This window comes from Mastigoproctus giganteus, chromosome 11 (genome assembly GCF_048544385.1).
Source record: "Mastigoproctus giganteus isolate SK-2022 chromosome 11, ASM4854438v1, whole genome shotgun sequence".
In the NCBI taxonomy this organism is placed as follows: Eukaryota; Metazoa; Arthropoda; class Arachnida; order Uropygi; family Thelyphonidae; genus Mastigoproctus; species Mastigoproctus giganteus.
Window position 1 is genome coordinate 115,546,423 of NC_143585.1, and position 21,909 is coordinate 115,568,331.

Consider the following 21,909-nt stretch of genomic DNA (forward strand, 5'->3'; position numbering starts at 1 on the left):
TTTCTTTTCTTTTTTAATAGGTGCCAGGATCAGTTACTCCTTCTTTGTCTCCTCAGCCTCTTCTTTTATATAGCAACGCAACAGATGCTATTGGACATGTATCTTTAAATTCTGCATATTTCAATCCTCATGCATGTGGTGGAACAGCTCTTAGTTCTGGTCACCAAGTTTCAGCTTCATATTCCTGTACATGTTGCTTTCAGAATCATCAGCTTCATCATGCCGGTCATCCACCTCAAGCAGCTCCCCACCAGTACCCACCATTCATGCATTCCCCAGGTCCTCATCCTGCACATCATTTAATCTCTAGATTTCAACCCCAAATGACATCAATAACCTCTCCATTAGGCCAGCGTTCTCAGTACTTGGGCCCTTTGCCTACAGCACAGGTATAATATGCCATCTCTTTAGCATGTGTATATATATATATATATATATGTAAAATTATGGCTGATACAGAGTTGATTTTATGTACAGCTCCCCATAAACTAGTTCACTTAAATGACTCTCTGGCTTATTTAATCCCCTTTCTAAGAATCTCCCACTTTTATAGCTTGGCTACTTGAATTTATATCAGGTGTCATTAGCATTAGTAGAGGCATTTGATGCAAGAAAGCAAGCTTATGCAGCATCAGCCAAAAAAAAAAAAAAAAAAAAACACTTCCACTTCACCCCTCTGTTCATTCAAAATACCTGTCCAGCTGAGCCTTAAACTTATTGAGGCTATCAACCTCCACTACAAGGGATGGAAGTCTGTTCCACCAACCAACCACCCGCTGGCTAAAGGCAAATTTCCGCACGTCTATCCTACATCTGTCTTTCCTCAATTTGAATTTATGCCCTCTCAGGTGATTTTTCTGAGCTAGAGGAAGAATCCCATCAGCATTGAGCATGCTCAAACCATTCAAGGCTTTATACACCTCTATCAGATCACCTCGCTGGTGCCTAGTCTCCAGACACTGTAATTTGCAAAACTTAAGCCTTTCTTCGTAAGAGCACCCCTTTGTTCCATTCACTTAATCTTGTTGCCCTTCTCTGTACTCGTTCCAGCAGCTCTACATCCTTCTTGAAATGAGGCCTCCAGACCTGTATACAGTACTGTAGGTGTGGCCTGACCATTGCCTTATACAAGGGAATAATCACTTCCTTATCCCTGCTGGAAAAATTCCTGTATATCATTGACAATACTCCATGAGCTACTCTTGCAGCCCATCTGCACTGCTCAGAGAACTTCATATCTGCCTGCACAACCACCCGCAAGTCCCTTTCATTCTCTACCACTGTCAGTGTAGTACCACAGAGTTGATACGTTGCTCTGGGGTTGCTGTTTCCCATGTGTAGTACTTTACATTTGTCAATGTTAAACTTCATTTGCCACCTCTCAGCCCATCTGCTCAACCTTTCCAGATCCTGTTGCAGTAGCATAGTGTCAGTAGTGTCCTTGACAACCCTGCCAACCTTTGTATCGTCTGCAAACTTGGACATTAAGCTTGATATACCATCATCAATATCATTTATAAATAGAGAAAACAATAATGGACCCAACACTGAGCCCTGAGGGACTCCACTAATAACATTAGTCCACGATGAGCAGTGTCCATTGATTACCACTCTGTCTTCTCCCCTTCAACCACCCATTTATCCATAGCAGCAATTTGCCTCCAATGTCACACTGCTCCAATTTGTATAGCAGTCTTCCATGTGCGACAGTATCAAAAGCCTTTCTAAGATCCAAGTATATAATATCAAAGCTATTCCCTGCATCCAGTTCTTTTGTGACTGCATCATAGTATCCAATCAAATTGGTCAGGCAAGACTTCCCCTTAACAAAACCATGCTGTATCCGAGCTATAACTGAAGTCTTGTCTAAATGATCCTGCAGTGCTTCTTTAACCAGTGCCTCCATTAATTTTCCTGGAACAGAAGTTAAGCTCACTGGTCTATAATTACTTGTGTCAGCCTTTGATCCTCCTTTGTGAATTGGGGTCACATTTGCACATTTCCAGTCTATGGGTACATCCCCTGAGTCCAAGGAAGTTCTCATAATTATGGCTAAGGGTTTGCTTACTTCCTTTGCTGCCTCCTTTAATATAACTGGATAGATCCCATCCATCCCGGGTGCCTTTCTTGTGTTTATCTTCAACAGTTTCTCCTCCACTTTACTACTAGTTATTTCAAGATTCTGTAGCTCACTACTAGAGTTGAATACACCCCTGGCATTCCCCTCGCTGAATAACTCCTCATGTGTGAATGTCGATGCAAAATATTAATTTAGTTTGTTAGCTACCTGAGCAGGATCATCAACAGTTGACCCATCAATATCAAGTGGACCAATCTGATTCATCCCCTTCCTTCTAGAGTTTACATAAGTAAAGAACTCTTTGCTGTTTTTCTTTGCATCCCTTGCCAAGGATTTCTCGTAATCTGCCTTCGCCTGCCTAACCTCCTTTGTAACTTGGTTGCATATCAACTTGTATCTATCATAGGCTTCTGTGTCATGTGTTAATTTGTAAGTATCCCTTGCATTTTTCTTCTCTGCCATATGCCTCATTAGTTCATCTGACATCCATTTTGGCCTAAACCTTGAACAATATTTCTTAGTTGGTATGTAAAGCCTAGTAGCTTCTAAGATAAGTTCTTTGAATGCTTCCCATTTTGAATTTGCTGTTGGTAGCATCATCAGTTGGTCCCACTGTATAGAATTTATATACTGTCTCAGTCCATCGTAGTCGCCTTTACGGAAGCAATAACCCTTCCCTTTACCCCTAATGGTAGTTACCTCTTTGAGTAAATCCCACTTCAGCACACTGTGATCACTGCCACCTAGTGGTTCATTTATCTGCAGATTCTTAATGCATGAAGAATCACTGCTGATAATCAAATCAAGAGTATTACTCCCTCTAGTTGCCTCCCGAACATGCTGATGTAGAAAACAATCATCCAATAAACCCACAAAAGCCCTGCTAGTGTGTGAGTGACCAGCCCCCAAATTCCAGTCAATATCTGGGAAATTAAAATCTCCCATTATAAGACTCTCTGATTTACTGGCCCACTCTATTTCCCTGTACAGTTTCTTATTATATTCATCAGAGTCATTAGGCCTACACACTCCTACTCTCAATTTTGATCTCCCAATGCTTATGTCACACCAAACTGACTCAACACTGCACTGTCCAGCGATGTCGACTGGCTTCACTTCCTTGGTTTTTATGTGTTTCTTAACTAATAGCATAGCCCCTCCCCTCTTCCTATCCTGTCTATCCTTTCTGTAGACGTTGTACTCCCCAAATTGCAGTTCTGCATCCCTTATATCCGTGTGACACCACGTCTCTGATATGCCATCAATATCTGCCTTTGATGTTTTGAGCAATACCTCAAATTCATCAAATTTATTTACTAAACTCCTAGTATTGGTGTACACGCAAGTATACCTTCACCTGTTTCTATTCTTAGCTACCCTAACACAACCCATGTGTTTACTTGTACCGCAATGGCTCCCAGCAGTCTCTGAAATATCATGCATCTTGTTTTTCAGGCTTGTGCTCATTCTAATAGAAGCAATGCAAGAATCTCTTTCACCTCTGCCAGTGGCTACTGTCAATCTATTGGTCTTTGTCTCCCCCCAAGCTAGCAGTTTTCCGACCCACCTAACACTGCCTCGATAGCATCAGCAAATATTCTTGCACCCTTTCTATTTAAGTGTATCCCATCCCTGTAGAAGCAATCTCTCCTGTTAACAAGTACAGTCCAGGCTGAAAAAAATTCTACCCCTTGAGCCTTGCACAATCTTTCCAGGGCCGAATTGATCGACAAGGCTCTCATCATATACTCCCTCCTATCGTGTCTGGACAGAATTGCAGACACTTTCAAATTCAACCCTAATTCTCGGCTTTTGTTCGACAGTGACCTGTACTTGTTAAGTAATTCTGCCGGTCTCCTACTCTTAATATTATTAGTGCCAACGTGTACAACTATATCACCTTTTGTGCCCTTAAAAGATGATATTCGCTGTACAACGTCATCAACCTTTGCCCCTGGCAGACATACCCTGGTCCTGTTCCACCTATCCTTTTTACAAAGCATGTTCCCCGTTTCCCTGACAATAGAGTCACCAACAACTACTAGTTCCTTCGGGACCAGAGCATTCTGCCTTGGGGGTTGTCTCTGTGTCACGTGATGCTCAAGTGCAAGCTCTGGCGTCGATATACTAAGTTTACATATACTAAGTTTCATATACTAAGTTTACATAACTGATTATAAGATTATTGTAAATTAGATTTCATTGTATTAAATCTGGCATTTGATATACTGAAATAAGGGAATCAGTCATTGCTTATTATTTTAACTTTAACATTAATAGCATTCCCTCTCTATACGGCAACTGTAACACCACATTTGGAATATTGTGTTCAGATATAGAGACCTCATCTGAAAAAAAGACAGCTTTTTGAAAAGGTCCAAAGATATGCAACTTGAATGGTGAGATTGGCAGAAAGACGACCATATGAGGAGAGACTCCAATTATGTGGGCTACAGAGTTTGGCAACCAGGCACCTTAGAGGTGACCTGATTGAGGTTTATAAGACTCTGAGAGTGATTAGTAAAATGAATTAAAGGTGGAATTCTCACTGTTCTAAACAATTTCAGAACTAGAGGTCATAAATTCAATTTACAGGGCTTGAGGTTTAGGTTAGATTGTAGGAAGTTTTCTTTTAGACAGCAAGGCATTGATAGCTGAAACAAGCTGCCTTCTCAGGTATTGAAGCTGACATTTGAATAAATTCAAATTCAAAGTATCTATTTGGATATTTACCTGTATGAGAAGGGAGACATATAATTTGTGTTTTCTTATCTACTAGGTTGCATTTTTTTTTTTCTTTTTTTTCCTTTTTTTTTTTTTTTTTTTTTTTTTGCCAGTACAGCAAAAGCCTGTAGCTTCCTTTCACTATACTATTACATCTCACTGGCTACCTTTAGCCTGCATTTAAGTATTAATTTCACAATTCACATGTAAAAAGTGTTGCAGACACCATAAGGATTTTTATTGAAACAAACATTAAAATAAAGATAAGCATAAAAAATCTGACAATATAAAGTGGAACAAAAGCCATTATAAAATATAGAAATATTGTTATTTGGTTTTTTTTTTTTTAGGAGCATTAGCAACTAAGGCCATATTGCTCCGGGATATGCGGTGGTCATTCCTTGACCTTTCCGCATACTCCGTATTTGGTGGTGACGGGCTCGAACCCCGGTCTAATCAAGAAGCATGTGCTACGCACTGCTGCTCCTTCCCACCTGGCTACGGAGGCGCCCTATAGAAATATACAGAGGTAATGGATGCTTTGGCTTATAGACTCCATTGACAGAATTCTCCTATAGAGCATGGCCCCATTGCAGTATGGTTAACAGTGTTTAGAAGAGATTGCTAAAATCAATTTTGATCTTGCAGTTGCAGTTTCACAAGATGTAATAAAGAGATATGAAGCACCTATCTCTAATAATAAGACCAAACCTTCTGTCGTTAGAAGTATTGTACTTAGTGTTGAAAACTTATACCATTAATAGGAATGGGATACATTAATACAGAAGCACTGCAAGAATATTTGTTGATGCTGTTGAGGTAGTGTTAGGTCAATTGGAAAATTGTTAGTTTGGAGGGATACACAAAGGGAGTTGGGAGAATGGTAGAGACAACAGATGAATTTGACAGAATGATGTAGAGAGATTTTAAGCCGGAGAAGATCAAAAAGAGGAGATTCCAAATTACCAAGTCTCTTACAGGGAATATTGGACCAGACATATGCACAAGTACCACCTTTGAGGCGAAAGCAATCATATAGCAAATAATTTGGGCAACTGAGATGAGCAGTAGTTGAATCAAACGATAACTGAGATTCTGTCAGAAAAAGTACATGGAGTTTGGCAGACTGTAAGTGGAAATGGACATCATTGAGATTAGAACTGAGACTACATATATTTGTGAAATGAACTAGGAAGTGTTTGGGAGGTTTAGATCTTTTCTTAGATAAATTTACTCTATTAGTTTGGCAATTCGTGGTGTATTCAATAGTAAGAAAATGTTTGGGGGGGGGGGACATGCTTTACAGAGTGAAAGTTTTTGGATATAGTGTATATGTTACGGTAAATTTGATTAATCCGGTGATTATGAATAATTGCCGGTTAATATGTATAATTGCCAATAATATTGGAGAATTTAATTAATATATAGCAATTTATTAAATATACCGGTCATTTTCCATATTCTCCAGCGCTCACTGGTGTATTTGATAAATAGGACAGAGAAATCATATGAATGAAATGAAGGGAAGTGCTTCTGCGCACTGTCGAGCTGACTAGCTGCTTCTAAAACCTATAATATACCGCCATTTAGTTAGTGCAGCGCTGTTGGGCTGAACGAGAACGACCACTGTGTCTACATTTCTACCGTTTAGTGCAACATACAACAACACATCAGCATTTAGTTAGTGCAGTGTTGTTGGGCTGAACTAGAACGACCACTGAATCTGCATTCTTACCATTTAATGCAACTTTATATTTATAGATAAAGTTAAACGTATTTAGTTTATGTCCATAGGTAAGTTTTCTTTGAAAAACAATTAGAAATGAACATGTAATGAAAATTTTTGTAGTTTGCCAAAGTGTAACGGTTATGGATACCATTGAAAGAAAGTTTTACTGCAAATTTAACGAAAGTAATAGAAACAAAATGCAGTAACAAAGATTTTATAACGAAAGAAAAATATTTATACAGCTGATAAACGACATTTTTGCACTAAAATTTAAAACCACAGGGAAAACTCCAGCAGATTACCAAAGACTCAAGCACTATGATATAATTAAAGTAGGTGATTGTAATAAATTGATTTACCCTGTTCAAGAAAATAACCAAAGCATAAAATATTATGTCTGCACTGAGGAAATTTTTGATACAATACATAATATTCATATAGCTATTGGCCATGGGGGAAGAAATCGGGTGATGAACGAAATTCAAAAAAGTATAAAAATATAACCGCTGAGTCTGTAATGGTATATTTAAATTTATGTGAGCCTTGTCAGAAGAAAAGTAAAGTTCCTAAAAAAGGCTTAGTGGTTAAGCCAATTGTGTTTAACGAAATGAATAGTAGGTGTCAGGTAGACCTGATTGACATGCAGAGTCAGCAAGACAAGGGATAAAAATTTATTCTTGTATATCAAGACCACCTAACAAAATTTGTACAGTTTCGTCCCTTAAAAAGCAAACATGCTGAAGAAGTTGCTTATGTTTTATTGGATATATTTATTATTTTTGGAGCTCCTTCTATCCTTCAAAGCGATAACGGTCGCGAATTTTTGAATAAAGTTATCGAAGAATTATGTTCTTCTTGGGAAGAACTCAAAATCGTACATGGTAAATCTCGGCACAGCCAGAGTCAAGGTTCTGTCGAACGTGCAAACCAATACATAGAGAATATATTGAGTACGTGGCTAGAAACTAATGAAACATGCAACTGAAGTGAAGGATTACGATTTGTTCAATTAATGAAAAATAGAGCATATCACCAAGGAATTAAATGCAGTTCCTATGAAGCTATGTTTGGTTCTCCCATTAAAATTGGCCTCAAACCTCATGGCTTCCCAAAGAAGTTGTTTTTAATTTAAAAGAAGAGGAAGAACTAGAAAACATAATGAAGCAATTTAAAAATGATCATATGATAGAGAAGGAATCAAATATTTATGATTCTGGAGAGATTGCAGGAGACACTAGCATAAAGAGAATTGAAAATGACAATATAATGGAGAACTTTGAAGAGCACGTTGAAGAGAATATGAAGAACATTGAGGAGAATATGGAGAAGGTTGAGGAGAATAAGGAGAATATTAAAGAGAATAACAAGGACTTGAATAATATTGTTGTGAATAGGAAAGCACAAATATATAGAAAACGTAAAATAGTAAAAGAAAATCTTAAAATACAAGCCAAAAAAATGATAAACGTGTCTAACAAAAAGTTTCCTACTGGAAAAGTAGGTGATACAGTACATATAAGACTTCCTGATGTTGACAGAGCCAGAAGCGACCCAAGAAATTGCTTGGCAGTTATTATGGATATTGACAATAGTGGACTATATAAATTGAGTACAAAGAAATGGAAATTGGCCAACATTTATACCAGAAATGAGTTTTCTATATGCCATAAAAAATTTATAAGTGTTGCGGAAGTTCCAGACTCAGAATTATCTTTGCGGGAGTGTGTTAAGAAGTTTTTCATATTTGGTGGTCAAGGTTACAAAAAATGTAATTGCAAAGGAAAATACAACAGTAATAAATGTAGTTGTAGAAATAGTAACAAACTGTGCAATTCAAAATGTCATCATAGTTTATCTTGTAATAATAAATAACATTAAACTTTGATTTTTTTTTTTTTTTTTGTATTCTGTTGGCATCTAATTTCAATTAATCAATATTACAAGTAAGCATTGGAGATTATTCATAATATCTGGTATGTTTGATAAATTAAGCATATTCTCCAATATTATTGGGAATTATACATAATAACTGGTAATTATGTATACTTTCTGATTTATCATATTGCCCGTAACATATACATGGTTAGAATATTCCCAGATCGTTGACATAACATGGCGTTGAAAATGCCAACGTGCATGCACACTATCGGACTCCCTCTAGCCACTATCTGGCAGAGTAGATGCAGCAAGATTATACTCTAGCTGATCATCCAGAAGCCTCCTAAAAAGTTACCAATAGGTTCGGTCTAGTGTACTAACTAGTGGCCGGCCTGTAAACACCGTTTTAGAGCTGTACCCTCGAAATGTAAGGAAGTTTGGATCTCATCATGGTATTCATCATAACCTCAAAAGACATCAATCATACTGCATGATGGAAGAGATGGGGGAGGTTTGACCCTATTTTTGCTCTGGAGACTAAACATAGGTTCCACACTTCAAGCCTCTAATAAGCAAAGTGGTGGCATTGAGAGTCATCTACCACATGAATGGCAACCACAAGCTGAGCTGAAGTTAATTCTTTCAGTGCTTTCTGCTGGGATATGTAACAGCTTGGAAAGCAAAGTGTGGGGGATTACAAGACCTGCTGGGTTTGGGGGGGGGGTTCTCATGTGACAAGATTATATATGTGCTGTGTTAGGGTTACTAAGAGCAAAACAGGCACAAATGTATTTGCTTGTATAATAATATATTGTATAGGGTTATCAGAAACATGTTGCCACTCAGACATTGGGGATGCAGATTTTGAGTATAATTAAGTATAATGTGCATAGAAAGTTGGTCGGTATGCTCTTCGTTAAGAAGCACATTGAATCTAAGGCATTCCCATTGATATGGGCAGTCAGTGTAATGTTGAGTAGGTTTCGTATAACATGAGTACGAGAAGTATGTTATAGGTCAGTTGGTGTATGTTGTTGTGATGAGTATGATGAACAAGTGTGCAGACAAATAGTGACCAGTAAATAAGAATGTCTTATGTGTGGAATTTTAACTTTCCAGATATTGGTTGGAACTTTTCCATTGGTTCTTTGTCACCTTTGTAAGGAGTACACCGATATGAATTTAAAATTTGGTGCATGGCGAGAACAATTTGAGTCACTGAAAAAGCAGGTGCTTGCCCTTGAGAATAATGTAGCTGGGAGCTCGTCAGGGACTCAAGACTCTAGCAACCTATAAAGTGATGCACTCTCGATTTGGGCCCCAGAACAGAATAACCAAGTGCAAACTACTCTGGTTCAAAAGGACTTAGTTTTATTAGGAGGCTCCATTGTCAGAGAAACTGGAAATATTTTTTGTAATAAGGAAAAGTGGATTAGAACCAGGGTACGTCTGCTAGGAGCAATTACTATTGATGTCACCAACAGACTGTCAGATTTTAAGGGGGGGCTAAAGGGAATATTATTATTCATGTGGGGACTAATAACATTAAACATACACAATCTGACAATTTGTTAGACAAATACAGGACCATGCTGAAGAAATGCCACAAGTTAGGTCACAATATTTGTGTGTCTGCAATTCTGCCCAAGCATGATAGGAGGGATTATATGCTGAAAGCCTTGTGCAGTAACTCAAGGCTTGAAGGAATTGGCAAGGCTTTTGGGGGAAATTTCTATCAGCTTGGCCCGCACTTGTAGGTAGAAGACATCTGTTTTGTAGAGATGGTATAGATACGTTTAAACAAAGGTGGTGCAAAAGTTTTTGCCAGGATTATTGAGGATACCGTTCAGGGAAACTGCTAGTTCGGGGGAAAGAGTAATACAGATACACATTTATCAGATAATATTGGTCAAAGTAACAGTTGCACATACCTCAAGAGTTCTTGTTTAACCTCTTACTAATATGTTCTTGTCAGAACATATCAAGTTGTTCTAAGGACAAACGTTTCAAATGAGCGGGCAGCTAATGCCAGGGAAACAAGCTTAAATAACTTTAAGGGGTGTGTCAGGTTAATTAGCTATACAAGAACACTAAGTCTTAATTGTTTATACAGTAATGTCAGAAGTGTCGAAAATAAAATGAGTGAATTCGAACTACTGGTTAGGACAAGTAACGCTGACATAATAGGGCTTAAAGAAATGTGGTGCCACTCGGAGATAAGAGGATGATGAGTTTTAGTACTGTTTTAGGAAGGATAGGAAAGATAGATGGGGTGGTCATGCTACTTATCAAAAGCAGTCTGAGCACAACAAAAGCTTTCCCAGTTTCAGACATTGTGCATGTTAGTATAGAATCTGTATGGTGTGAGATAGTTGGAAGCAAAGATATAATGAAAGTGGAGTAATCTACAGGCCAGGTTATTGTGAAGATTTTGATGAGAGCCTCTATATGCAAATGAAATGGGCAAGTAAGCATCAATGTCTTATTATGGGTGATTTTAATTTGCCTCTAATTGATTGGAGCAAATGGGAAGGAAACTCCACATGGGAGACAATTTTTAAATCAACTAGATGATTGCTATTTGTATCAACATGTCAGGGAAAGTACTAGGAAAAAGAATATTCTAGACCTCATCACCCATGAACCAGATGACATAATAAAGCTGAAAGTACAGGAACCAGCAGCAGGAAGTGATCACGAAGATAGAGGTAGCAGTAGTTAAAGGCAAAAGGAATGGGTTATAATTTATGGAAAGGAAATTACGATGGATTAAGATGCTACATGGCCTCTATTAACTGGGTACATGTCTCACAGAGAGCGAATGCAATTGAATTATGGTATACCTTTAAAACATTAATCACAGAATTCTTATATACCATTAAAAAATGCTTAACAAGGAGGATTCTAAGTTGGATGAATAATGAAGTTGCCAGATTACTTGAGCAGAAAAAGACTGCATGGAAAAGTTAGAGCAATAAAAAGTTCTGAAGCGTATAACAGCTACAAATTGATCTGTAATAGTGCCACAAAAATGGTTAGGCTGGCAAAGGCAGATTATGAGCAATTGCTGGCAAAGAGAGCAAGGGGGGGGGGATAAGAAATTCTTCACATATATAAATGCAAAGAAGAGAAGAACAAACCAGGTTGGACTCCTATGTAATGCACGTGGGATAGCATTAGATACCCCAACTGAAGTTGCAGATGAACTCAACAATTACTTTGCATCGATATTTACAGAAGATAAACCCTAAATGAGAAATTATGGCAATGAAAAAAATGTAACTAATGATGTTGAAATTTCACATGTTTATTTAATGAAAAAACTTACAAGCCTTTAGGCTAGTAGGGCTCCTGGGGTTGATGGCATATACTCTATAATCTTAAGGGAGGCAGCAAGTGAGTGCATTTTACCATTGAGGCTAATTATGAGAGCATTCGAAAAGGGCGAATGTATCTCCAATACATAAGTTTGGAGTTTTAAGAACGAAGTGGGAAATCACTGGCTGTGGTTAGTCTAACTTTAGGGAAAATCATGGGGACAATGATTTCCAGGATCATTTAGATAGAAATGGAATTCTGAAGGATACTAAACATGGTTTTGTAAAGGGAAAATCATATTTAATTAATCTGGTTAGCAATTTTGACAGTCACTCAAGAACCGGACTTGAAATAATTTCAACATTGTTTATTTGGATTTCAGCAAAGCATTTGACTCGGTCCCACACGAGCAGTTACTTTATAAGCTGGAACAGGTTGGAATCGCAGAGAAAATCCTTCGCTGGATAGCAGGGTGGCTTCAGGGCAGGAGGCAGAGGGTTGTGATAAATGGTTATTCCTCAGATTGGGTTGATGTAAGAAGTGGGGTTCTCCAAGGATCAGTATTAGGACCATTGTTGTTTTTGATTTTCATAAATGACATAGACAAAGGGATAGTTTGTGATGTCTAAATTTTCAGATGATGTAAATATTGGTAGAGTAGTTCATGATTGCCGCCAAGCAGAGCTTCTTCAGAATGACCTAGATAGACTTTAGAAAATGTCAGAAAAATGGCAGTTATGCTTTAATCCAGCAAAGTGTAAGGTATTGCACCTGGGGAACAGTAACCCCAAAATAAATTATACACTTGGTGGAGTTGAACTAAAGCCAGTAGTGGAGGAAAGGGACTTGGGTATTACGATACTGTCAGATAGGAAGTTTTCTGAGCATTGTAGACTAGTTGCAAGGAGGGCCCATGGTGTCCTATCAATGATTTATCAAACAACTGCTAGTAGAGATAAGGATGTCATAATCCCATTTTATAAGGCTATTGTTAGACCACACTTGGAATACTGTGTTCAAGTATGGAGACCGCACCTAAAGAAAGACATTGTTCTTCTTGAAAGGGCCAAAGATGAGTAACTCACCTGGTGAGATTGGCAAAAGGGTGTACATGTGAGGAAAGACTGAATATGTGGGTTGCACAGCTTGGAAACTAGGCCCCTTAGAGGAGATTTGATTGAAGTGTTTAAGGCTCTGAGAGACATAAATAAAATGAATTAGGACGAAATTTTCACGGTTATAAATGATTCTAGAACTAGGGGCCATAATTTCAAATTACTGGGGAGGTGTTTAGACTGGATTGCAGGAAGTTTTATTTTAGCCAGCGGAGTTATAAATTACTGGAATAAGTTACCTACATGGGTGGTAGAAGCTGACAGTTTGGGGAAATTCAAAGATCAGCTGGATAATTACCTACGCGAGGAGGGAAACGCATAGGTTGTCTATTTCAGCATTTTTCAAACTGTTTTGACTGTGACCCACTGTAGGAACCACATTTTTTATTGTGACCCAGTGTGTCAGACACATGTGTGATAAATTAAAGACACAAACTTTGTGTGAATTATGTTCATTTATTTATTATTGACCAATGCTACATAGTTGTTATGGATGGTACATATTTAATTGCATATATCCATTTTTATGAATAAATATCAGTTTATTAACATTAGGAAAAAGTAAAAATAAAAACAAAATGAAACATTTTAACAAAAAATTGTTAGGAAATTGTAAAATTAACAAAAATGCACTGCACAGTAAACAATATACATTTGAATACAGGTTTTTATTTGATGAGATGGATGTGCTTGATTATTCATATGTAGTTGATTCCACTTGAGAATACAAGAAGACAATGTTACATGCATATCTGGTGCAGTGTTGGGCCTGTTTCTATCTTTTGTTTTTAATTGAGTTAGTGTTGAAAATCCTAGTTCACACAAATAAGTAGCCATGAAAGGTAATAGTATTAAAATAGCTTTTTTACTTAATAGTGGAAATTCTCCTTTAACCTTAATCCAAAATGATGACAAACTTAATTTCTCAAGATCATTCTTCATTGTAAATGAACTACTAAGATGCAGCAATTCAGTCTCTTCTTCAGGTCAAGTTCAACTCGATTATTGACTCAGGACTTTGAAAAGTAAATGGATTTTTTATCCAAATGCTTTTCTTTACTGTTTCACATTTCTCCCCTGGAAAATAATTATTAAAACTCTGAAATAGAGAAGTGAGATGTGACAATATCTTGAGTTTTAATCTGCTTAAAATATCTTCGTCGATAATGTTCTCCTCAGTGTGTTGTAACAATGTTGGAAACATGTAATAGGTAGTTCGATGACTTTGCAGTCTTGTTTGCCATAACCTTAACATCTTCTGGAACCTTTCAATATTTTGGAATGTATTACTATTCTTTCCTTGAAGTTTTATATTCAACTCATTAAGAATACCAAAAATATCAGTTATATAAGCCAATTTGGTAATCCAAATATCATCCTCAAAAAGTTTGCCAGGTGATTGTTTCTTTCCACTAAAATGATATGAATCTCAATTCTGAGTTCATACACCCTGCTATGTACCCTACCTCGTTGTTATTTGGTTTTTAGGAGTATTAGCAACTAAGGCCATATTGCTCCGGGAATATGCGGTGGCCCTTCCCTGACCTTTCCGCATCCTCCGTATTTGGTGGTGACGGGCTCGAACCCCGGTCTAATCAAGAAGCGTGTGCTATGCATTGCTGCTCTTTCCCACCTGGCTATGGAGGCGCCTTACCTTACCTCGTGACAACCAACAAACTTCTGTGTGATACAGTAAGTGGCTATGTTTGGTTCCAACAATCTCTGAACAGAATATTTTTAATATTCTGCTATTTAATGAGCTTCCTTTGATGAAAATCGCATTCTTAACTACTTTTTTTTTTTTTTTTCAATACATCCTTAAGGTTCATCGAAATTCCCTTCGATACCAAAGCTTGTCAATGAATAAAACAGCAATACCAAATAGCGTCTTGATCCGTTGCCTCTAAAAATCTTTTAATAACTCCACTATGTTTTCTGGTCATATTTGCTGCCCCATCACTTGTAATCCCCTTCCAGTTTTTAAGTTTAATTTATACTGCTCAACAAGACACTTTTCTAATGCAGCAAATATATGAGCCAGTTGTATACAAAGTCACATTTAAACAACTTAGCAAGTCCTCCACAAAATCATCTTGGCACTCATATCTGACATAAACTAAAAGTGTAGCATAATTTGTAATATCTGTGCTCTCGTCCAGCTGTATCGAAAAATCTATGCCAGACTGCAGTCGCGTAATAAGCATTGCTTCTAAATGTTCTGCAATTGAGCAAATTCTACGTGATATTGTATTGTCACTGACAGGTACAACTGTTAATTTTTCAGCTGATTTGTCATCAAACATAGCACGCACAACATCTATACATGACAGAAGAATAACATTTTTAAACAAATGTGTGAGGCAGTTTCTGTTTTGCCACACTATATGTAACAAGATACGATGGCAATAAAGCTTTCTCATTAACAGTTGTAAAATGAGTAAAAACTTGCGCTGATAACTGTAAATCTTGTTTCTTTCATTGAAAATATTCTAAGGGCTTATTCACAAGTTCGGAGTGCTGTTTTTCCAAATGTCTTTAGTTTTGAGGGTTTCAAACTCTCATTGGCAAGAATATCATACAGATTATACACTTGAGGCCTGTAATTTTCCATCATTTTCATTTGAATCCACCCATTTTATAAAACCAAATTTTAAACATTCCTCATTATAGAATCTTGAATATAATTTGACTTTTTTATCAGGTGTCTCAAAAGAAGTCAAAGTTTTCTGGTTAGAGTTGATATCTTTCATGATGTTTGTAGAAATTACATTTTCAGATGTACTTGTTGAACTTGATGCCACTTCTGTTCCTTTATCGTTCTTCTTTTTCGTAATAATAAAATGGTCCATAAAATGCCTTGTCTAACAATACAGTAATAGGAATAACACATTTTTTAAAGATTATTTTTTTTGTAAGATAAATTAAGAGAAAAGCAATTAACAGAAATGAAAATATTTTACAGTATATATTTTGATATATACAATATTATCACAGTAAAAAGAATTAAAATCTTAATATAAAAGGAGATATACTAACCATTAACTTTTTATTAAATTAATCTAATTTAAAGAAAGAACCCAATGTTGTTTTCACAATTTCTGTCCTATATGCATTTTTAACTAAAGTACAGACATTATCAAATGCAATAGTTGTTTCTTTATCAATTACTGCAGGCCACCACATTCTCTGTTATGCTCAATGCACTTTGGGCATTTTTTAGATGGCAGTGTGTGTGTGCTGCTTCACTTTTGCTGTTGCTGTAACAAAAACATCATCATTTTGCTTTGTGCTCAGCAGCTCTTCTGGTGTTGGTATTGCTGTGGTAGCAACTTCATCATCCACCTTCACAAACTGTTCAAATTCAACAACAAAATCCATATACTCCTTCAAATTCCCCCATTCCTCAATGTTACTATCGCATTCATCTGGTGGACCATGTTTTTTGATGATATTCTATCCACAGCTACTCTTTCCGAAGAAATTTATTATTATTATATTTGATGCAATACTGTCCTAAGCAGTAAAAAGATTATGAATAGCATCCAAGCCATTCCAATTTGGCTGCAAATTGTCTCCTGTGTTGCAGATCAAGTATCTTATCAGGCAAGCTCTGTATGCTCTCTTGAGGTTATAAATAATGCCTTAATCCAGTGGATGGAGAAAACTGGTGGTATTGCAAGGTAAAAACAACAGCCGTATATTTGTCTACTTAAGTGTCTCTGCAGCGTGTGCTGTACAACGATTTAGATTCATGAAAATATTCCTTTTTTCTGAAGCCATTCTTCTGTCCACTTTTGATAACCAAGGTTGAAAAATTTTGACTGTAAGCCAAGCACTTCTATTAGCATCATAATCACAGGTTATACCATATAACTTTTTTTTTTTTTTCATGTTTAAAGTCAATGTCCCTAACTTTTCCTCCCACATTTTTTAGATATAAGAATATTTCAAAACGTCTTGGCTTGGAAAACTTACCAATCACAAGTGGTTGTCACCACCAAATACGAAGGATGCGGAAAGGTCAGGGAATGACCACCACATATCCCGGAGAAATATGGCCTTAGTTGCTAATGCTCCTAAAAGCCAAATAACAACAACAACACAAGTGGGTGTAGTTTTATACTGCCATCTGAATTGCATTATAACAGAATAGTGAGTCTTTTGTTTACTTAATTTTCCACCATGACATCTCTCCTCAAACAGCAAATGTTTGGTGTGGCAGCAAATTATAAAATAAACCTGTCTCGTCAAGATTAAAAATATTCTTTGCCTAATATTTTTTAAGAATGGACTGCACAGAACACAACCAGTCTGTAGCTTTTTCTTTGTCGACTAATCCAGACTCATCACAAAACCAAATTAGTCCAAATCTTTGGAGCCAGCCACTGCTGCATTTGAAGTTGCTAATTCCATGTTGCTGAGCTAGATAATTTGCCTTTTCTTGCAAAATTGGACATGATATTGGAAAATTTAGATGCATGCATTTGTTGTTACCACTCAAAGTTTTCTTTCAAGCCCTCTTCTTTTGCACCACTAATTTTTTTCCTATTTTTTATCGCTGCTCCAGTGTAACACACTTAATTTTTTTTCAGTATTGTAGATAAAATAGGTAAAGGGATGTTGTATTCCTTTGCAATGTCCATTTTGCTTCATTCCATCCTATCAGTCCCTTGTAAAATTTTCAGTTTAATTTCCAGGCTTAATTCCATCCATTTACATTTCATCACCATAATATTGCTAGATGATATTTAATATAAACAAACTTTAAATTAATTTAAAGACTCAAGTTCCAAAAAAGACATCAGCTCAGATAAAATGGCATAAAAAGTAGATTATATTGTAGTGTAGCAAAAGACTCTTTGAATGGGCATAATAATTGCAACTGACCTCAATCCCATGGAGATCGAGGGAGTATGTAATAAACTCAGAAAAACTGTTTTACCCTTTTGTTAATTTAACAGCTCATCCTTCACAGTGATGTGTTTCAAAGAGTACTTACAGTAGCTATCATAAAGTGGTTTTGTTTACACAAAGTAAGTTCTGACAAGTCAGGGCCATCCTTTGGGAAGCAGGGAACCGGTTGGCCAGAGGCAATAATTGGATAACCGTGCCAAGATTTGTATTAAACATACAAAATAACAATATTTATTTTTCTCAGAATAAAAACAAACTTTGTAATACATATTAACTGAATTTTGTAATAAATGAATATATTTACATGGAAAAGCTTATCTTTTCGCAAGTGAATGGTATGTGCTTCATATAAATGAGTGTTTTGTATAAACTGAGTTTGTATTAACGAGATTTTACTGTTGTTCCACTTAATAGAACCCAGGAAATACCCGAGTCCATTGTAGTCCCCTTCCAGTAATTAAATCCTTAGCTTATTCATTTGACCACATAAATTTCTTTGGATACTACCATTTATGACATTATGATCACTCCCAGCTATTCAGTTCTGAACTGCCATTTTTTCAAACTGCTTTGATTTTTAATGAGAATATTTGACAAAATAACACACATTTGGTCCCCCCCCCCTCTCTCTCTCTCTCTCTCGAAATAAATGACAGTCATCTGGAGATAAAGAAATTTCTCCTGTTGATGTTAATTGCATATCCACAATTTACAGTCTATAAAGAGGGGAATTAAAGTCACTCATAACGGTGCACTAGCTGTTACTTTTCCATTCAAGTTTCCCAAAAAAGTAATAGTGGGGGTGCATTAGCCAACCATTATTGCTTTTCTTTTATCAGTAGTCATCTCGCATTACGTGGACTTCATATCCATATGGATTTGATCAGCATCTGAGAACAGTCTTGTCCTTTAAAGTAGCTTTTAACAAGCAACATAGGCGCCTCTGTAGCCAGGTGGGAAGGAGCAGCAGTGCATAGCACATGCTTCTTGATTACGCTGGGGTTCGAGCCCCGTCACCACCGAATACAGAGGATGCGGAAAGGTCAGGGAATGACCACCGCATATTCCCGGAGCAATATGGCCTTAGTTGCTAATGCTCCTAAAAAAAAAAAACCAAATAACAATAACAATAAACAACATAACCCCCATTTCTTTGATCCCTCTTATCTCTCACGATGGCACCATGTTTCAGTTATTCCTACAATATCAGCATTGGTTGATATTCACAGACCATAAGCTCAAGTTCACCCATTTTATGTCCAACATTGCTATGAGTGGCATTCAATAAGTTGTATCCTTGACTATAAATATGCTTGATATTGGGGAAAAACGCAGTTTTATCTATAAATATTTTTATTTGTGCTAGTTTATCTCAATATAGTTAAGTAAAGAACAGAAGAGATTTAAAAGAGAGCTAACGTAGCCAATCCAAAGGTAAACATGGCTGTCATGAAGTTGGAAAGCATTGGGCCATAATCACATTTTTAACAAAAGAAGGAAGTGGACCAATTGTCATAGAACACATGAAAGCTGTATATAAAGACAGATGCAGTTTTGGGGGGTAAGCAATTCAACATGTTTGCTACATCTAAAATGTTAAACTAATTAGATCAAAACTTTGCCATTTTATCTGCATATAAGTGTTCGGCTGTATCCCAAGTGCTGTGCCATAATGTGTATAAGCAAGAAGGCTGTTATGGCACGTCCCCAATGTACCATAATACATATAGATAGTCGTTCTTGAGCAGTCAATATACAAGTGGTGTAAAAGTAAAGGTACATGAAATGAACTACTTGATTCTTTCAGCATGCTGATTGAACTCTGGACTATTAGCATCAACAATTCATTTTTATTTGTAGCTTGGTACACATTTTTATGTTTTTTGTTTGTGTTGAGGGTGTTTTATGTACATAGAGAAATTTTGTAACATAATAAGAGAAGTTTACCTCTTATTATTTTACCTCAATATAATATGTACAACACTTCTCTATGATACTCTCCAGTAATTAAAACAAAAAAAATTGAAAATCTTACAGTAAAAAATAATAAAAATCAATTGAACACAATTAAAAATCAATCTAATGCAATTAAATATTAAATTAATTAAAAGAAATTTAATGAAATTGGAAAAAGATTTTCATTCCTGAAGCTGACAGCACTTTTCGACCGTATGTTTTTTTTTTTTTTTTTTTTTTTTTTTTTTTTTTATGAAAACCCCAAGCATGAAAGGTATCAAAACCTATAGTACTTAGTACCGTGCATAGGTTGAAGGAGAAGTATGGGGGGGATGCCGGAAACTTTGCTCTAGAGACTAAACATGGGTTTCACCACTTCAAGCCTCCAATAAGCAAAATGGTGGTATTGCACCGGTTGATGAGAGTCATCTACCACCTTGTGATCACAGGAACGAAAATTACCAAATGAGGGTAGCATGAAACTTAAATATGGGTTATTTGTCTTTGTGCTTGTACGTAAAAGCCCACAAATCAGAAATTAGAAATGGCTAGCAAACATTAACAGAATTCTCGTGTAATTTAATTTCGGCAGTTTCTGCAATTAATAGTCTGGTATAATTATGTTGGACACTAAGTATTTTGGCCTCGTTAAATAAAAAAAGTATGTTTTTCGTTAACGGCATGAAAGGCTAATTCTGACACTGCTGAACGAGAAGCACAAACTGAGGCCATGTGTTGATTAACATGAAAATTCAGAGGAAAACGCGCAGAACCTTGATATGATGAGTTGCAATCCCGCCAAGAAATGTATACCAGGTCATTTATTTGTGTTGTGAATGAGGAAAGGACTGAGCGATTTTTCAACATAGTGTGTAGTTTCTGTATTGGCCTGGCCATAATTTTAAATTTGATATCTAAAGAATCTGTTAAGCTGTTTGTGCCACAGTTCAACATACGGGACAGAAATAAAGTATTTTTTAATATTAAGATTGTTGGTTGATGTAGTCTTTTGTATCCTATCCCTAGCTTGTACCCTAATTCGGTTTATTGTAGCAAGGTGATAACCCCTGTTTAAGAATCTGCTGGTTGATATTTGTATTTCTGAACCCAAAGCAGATTCTGTCATTGAATATTTATAGGCATTTAAAAATTAGCATTAGCAATAGGCAAATGATGCAAGAAAGCAAGCTTATATAGCATCAGCCAAAAAAAGAAAAACTCTTCTTTCACCCATCCACTTGCACCAAATGTTTCTCAAGTTCTGCCTTGAATCTATTTAAGCTATCAACTTCTACAAGGACAGTTGAAGTTTATTCCATCAATCAACCACCCGCTAGCTAAAGGCAAACTTTCGCACATCTATCCTACAACCGTCTTTCCTCAATTTGAATTTATGCTCTCTCAGGTGATTATTCTGAGCAAGAGGAAGAATCCCATCAGCATTGAGCATGCTCAAACCATTCAAGGCTTTATACACCTCAATCAGATCACCTCGCAGGTTCCTAGTCTCCAGACACAAATTTGCAAATCTTAAGCCTGTATTTATAAGAGCAACCCTTTGTTCCATTCACTAATCTTGTTGCTCTTCTCTGTACTCGTTCCAACAGCTGTACATCCTTCTTACAATGAGGCTCCAGACCTGTATACTGTACTGAAGGTGTGGCCTGACCCATTGCCTTATACAAGGGGATGATTACCTCCTTATCCCTGCTAAAAAAAATTCCTGTATATCATTGACAAGACACCATGAGCTACTCTTGCAGGCTCTAGCAGCTACTCTAACAGGTCTGCACTGCTCAGAAAACTTCATATCTGCCTGCACCCCAGGTCCTTTTCATTCTCTACCACTGTCAGTGTGGTACCACAGTTGATACATTACTTTGGGATTACTGGTTCCCATATGTAGTACTTTACATTTGTCAATGTTAAACTTCATTTGCACATTTATAGATCCTGTTGCAGCAGTGTACTGTCATTAGTGTCATTAACAACCCTGCCAACCTTCATATCGTCTGCAAACTTGGACATTAAGCCCGATATACCATCATCAATACTATGATTTTTTAGTGTTTCTCACTAACCATTGAAGTAAAAACGAAGGACGAAAAAACCAAATTCTTAAATTTTTTTTTTTTTTTTAATATTTACAATAAATTTATTTGCAAACAAAACAAAATACCATATTACTGATGATA

At 36.6% G+C, this 21,909-nt stretch overlaps 1 protein-coding gene across 1 annotated transcript in view; it reads left to right on the top strand.

Annotated features, from left to right (window-relative positions):
* Window positions 1-21,909, top strand: part of LOC150078365 (E3 ubiquitin-protein ligase RNF38-like) — a 280,964-nt gene that overhangs the window by 142,431 nt on the left and 116,624 nt on the right. Inside the window, exon 6 of the mRNA XM_090384822.1 lies at window positions 21-389. Within this exon, the coding sequence (XP_090240948.1) occupies window positions 21-389 (369 nt within the window). The remainder of the gene's footprint in view (window positions 1-20; window positions 390-21,909) is intronic.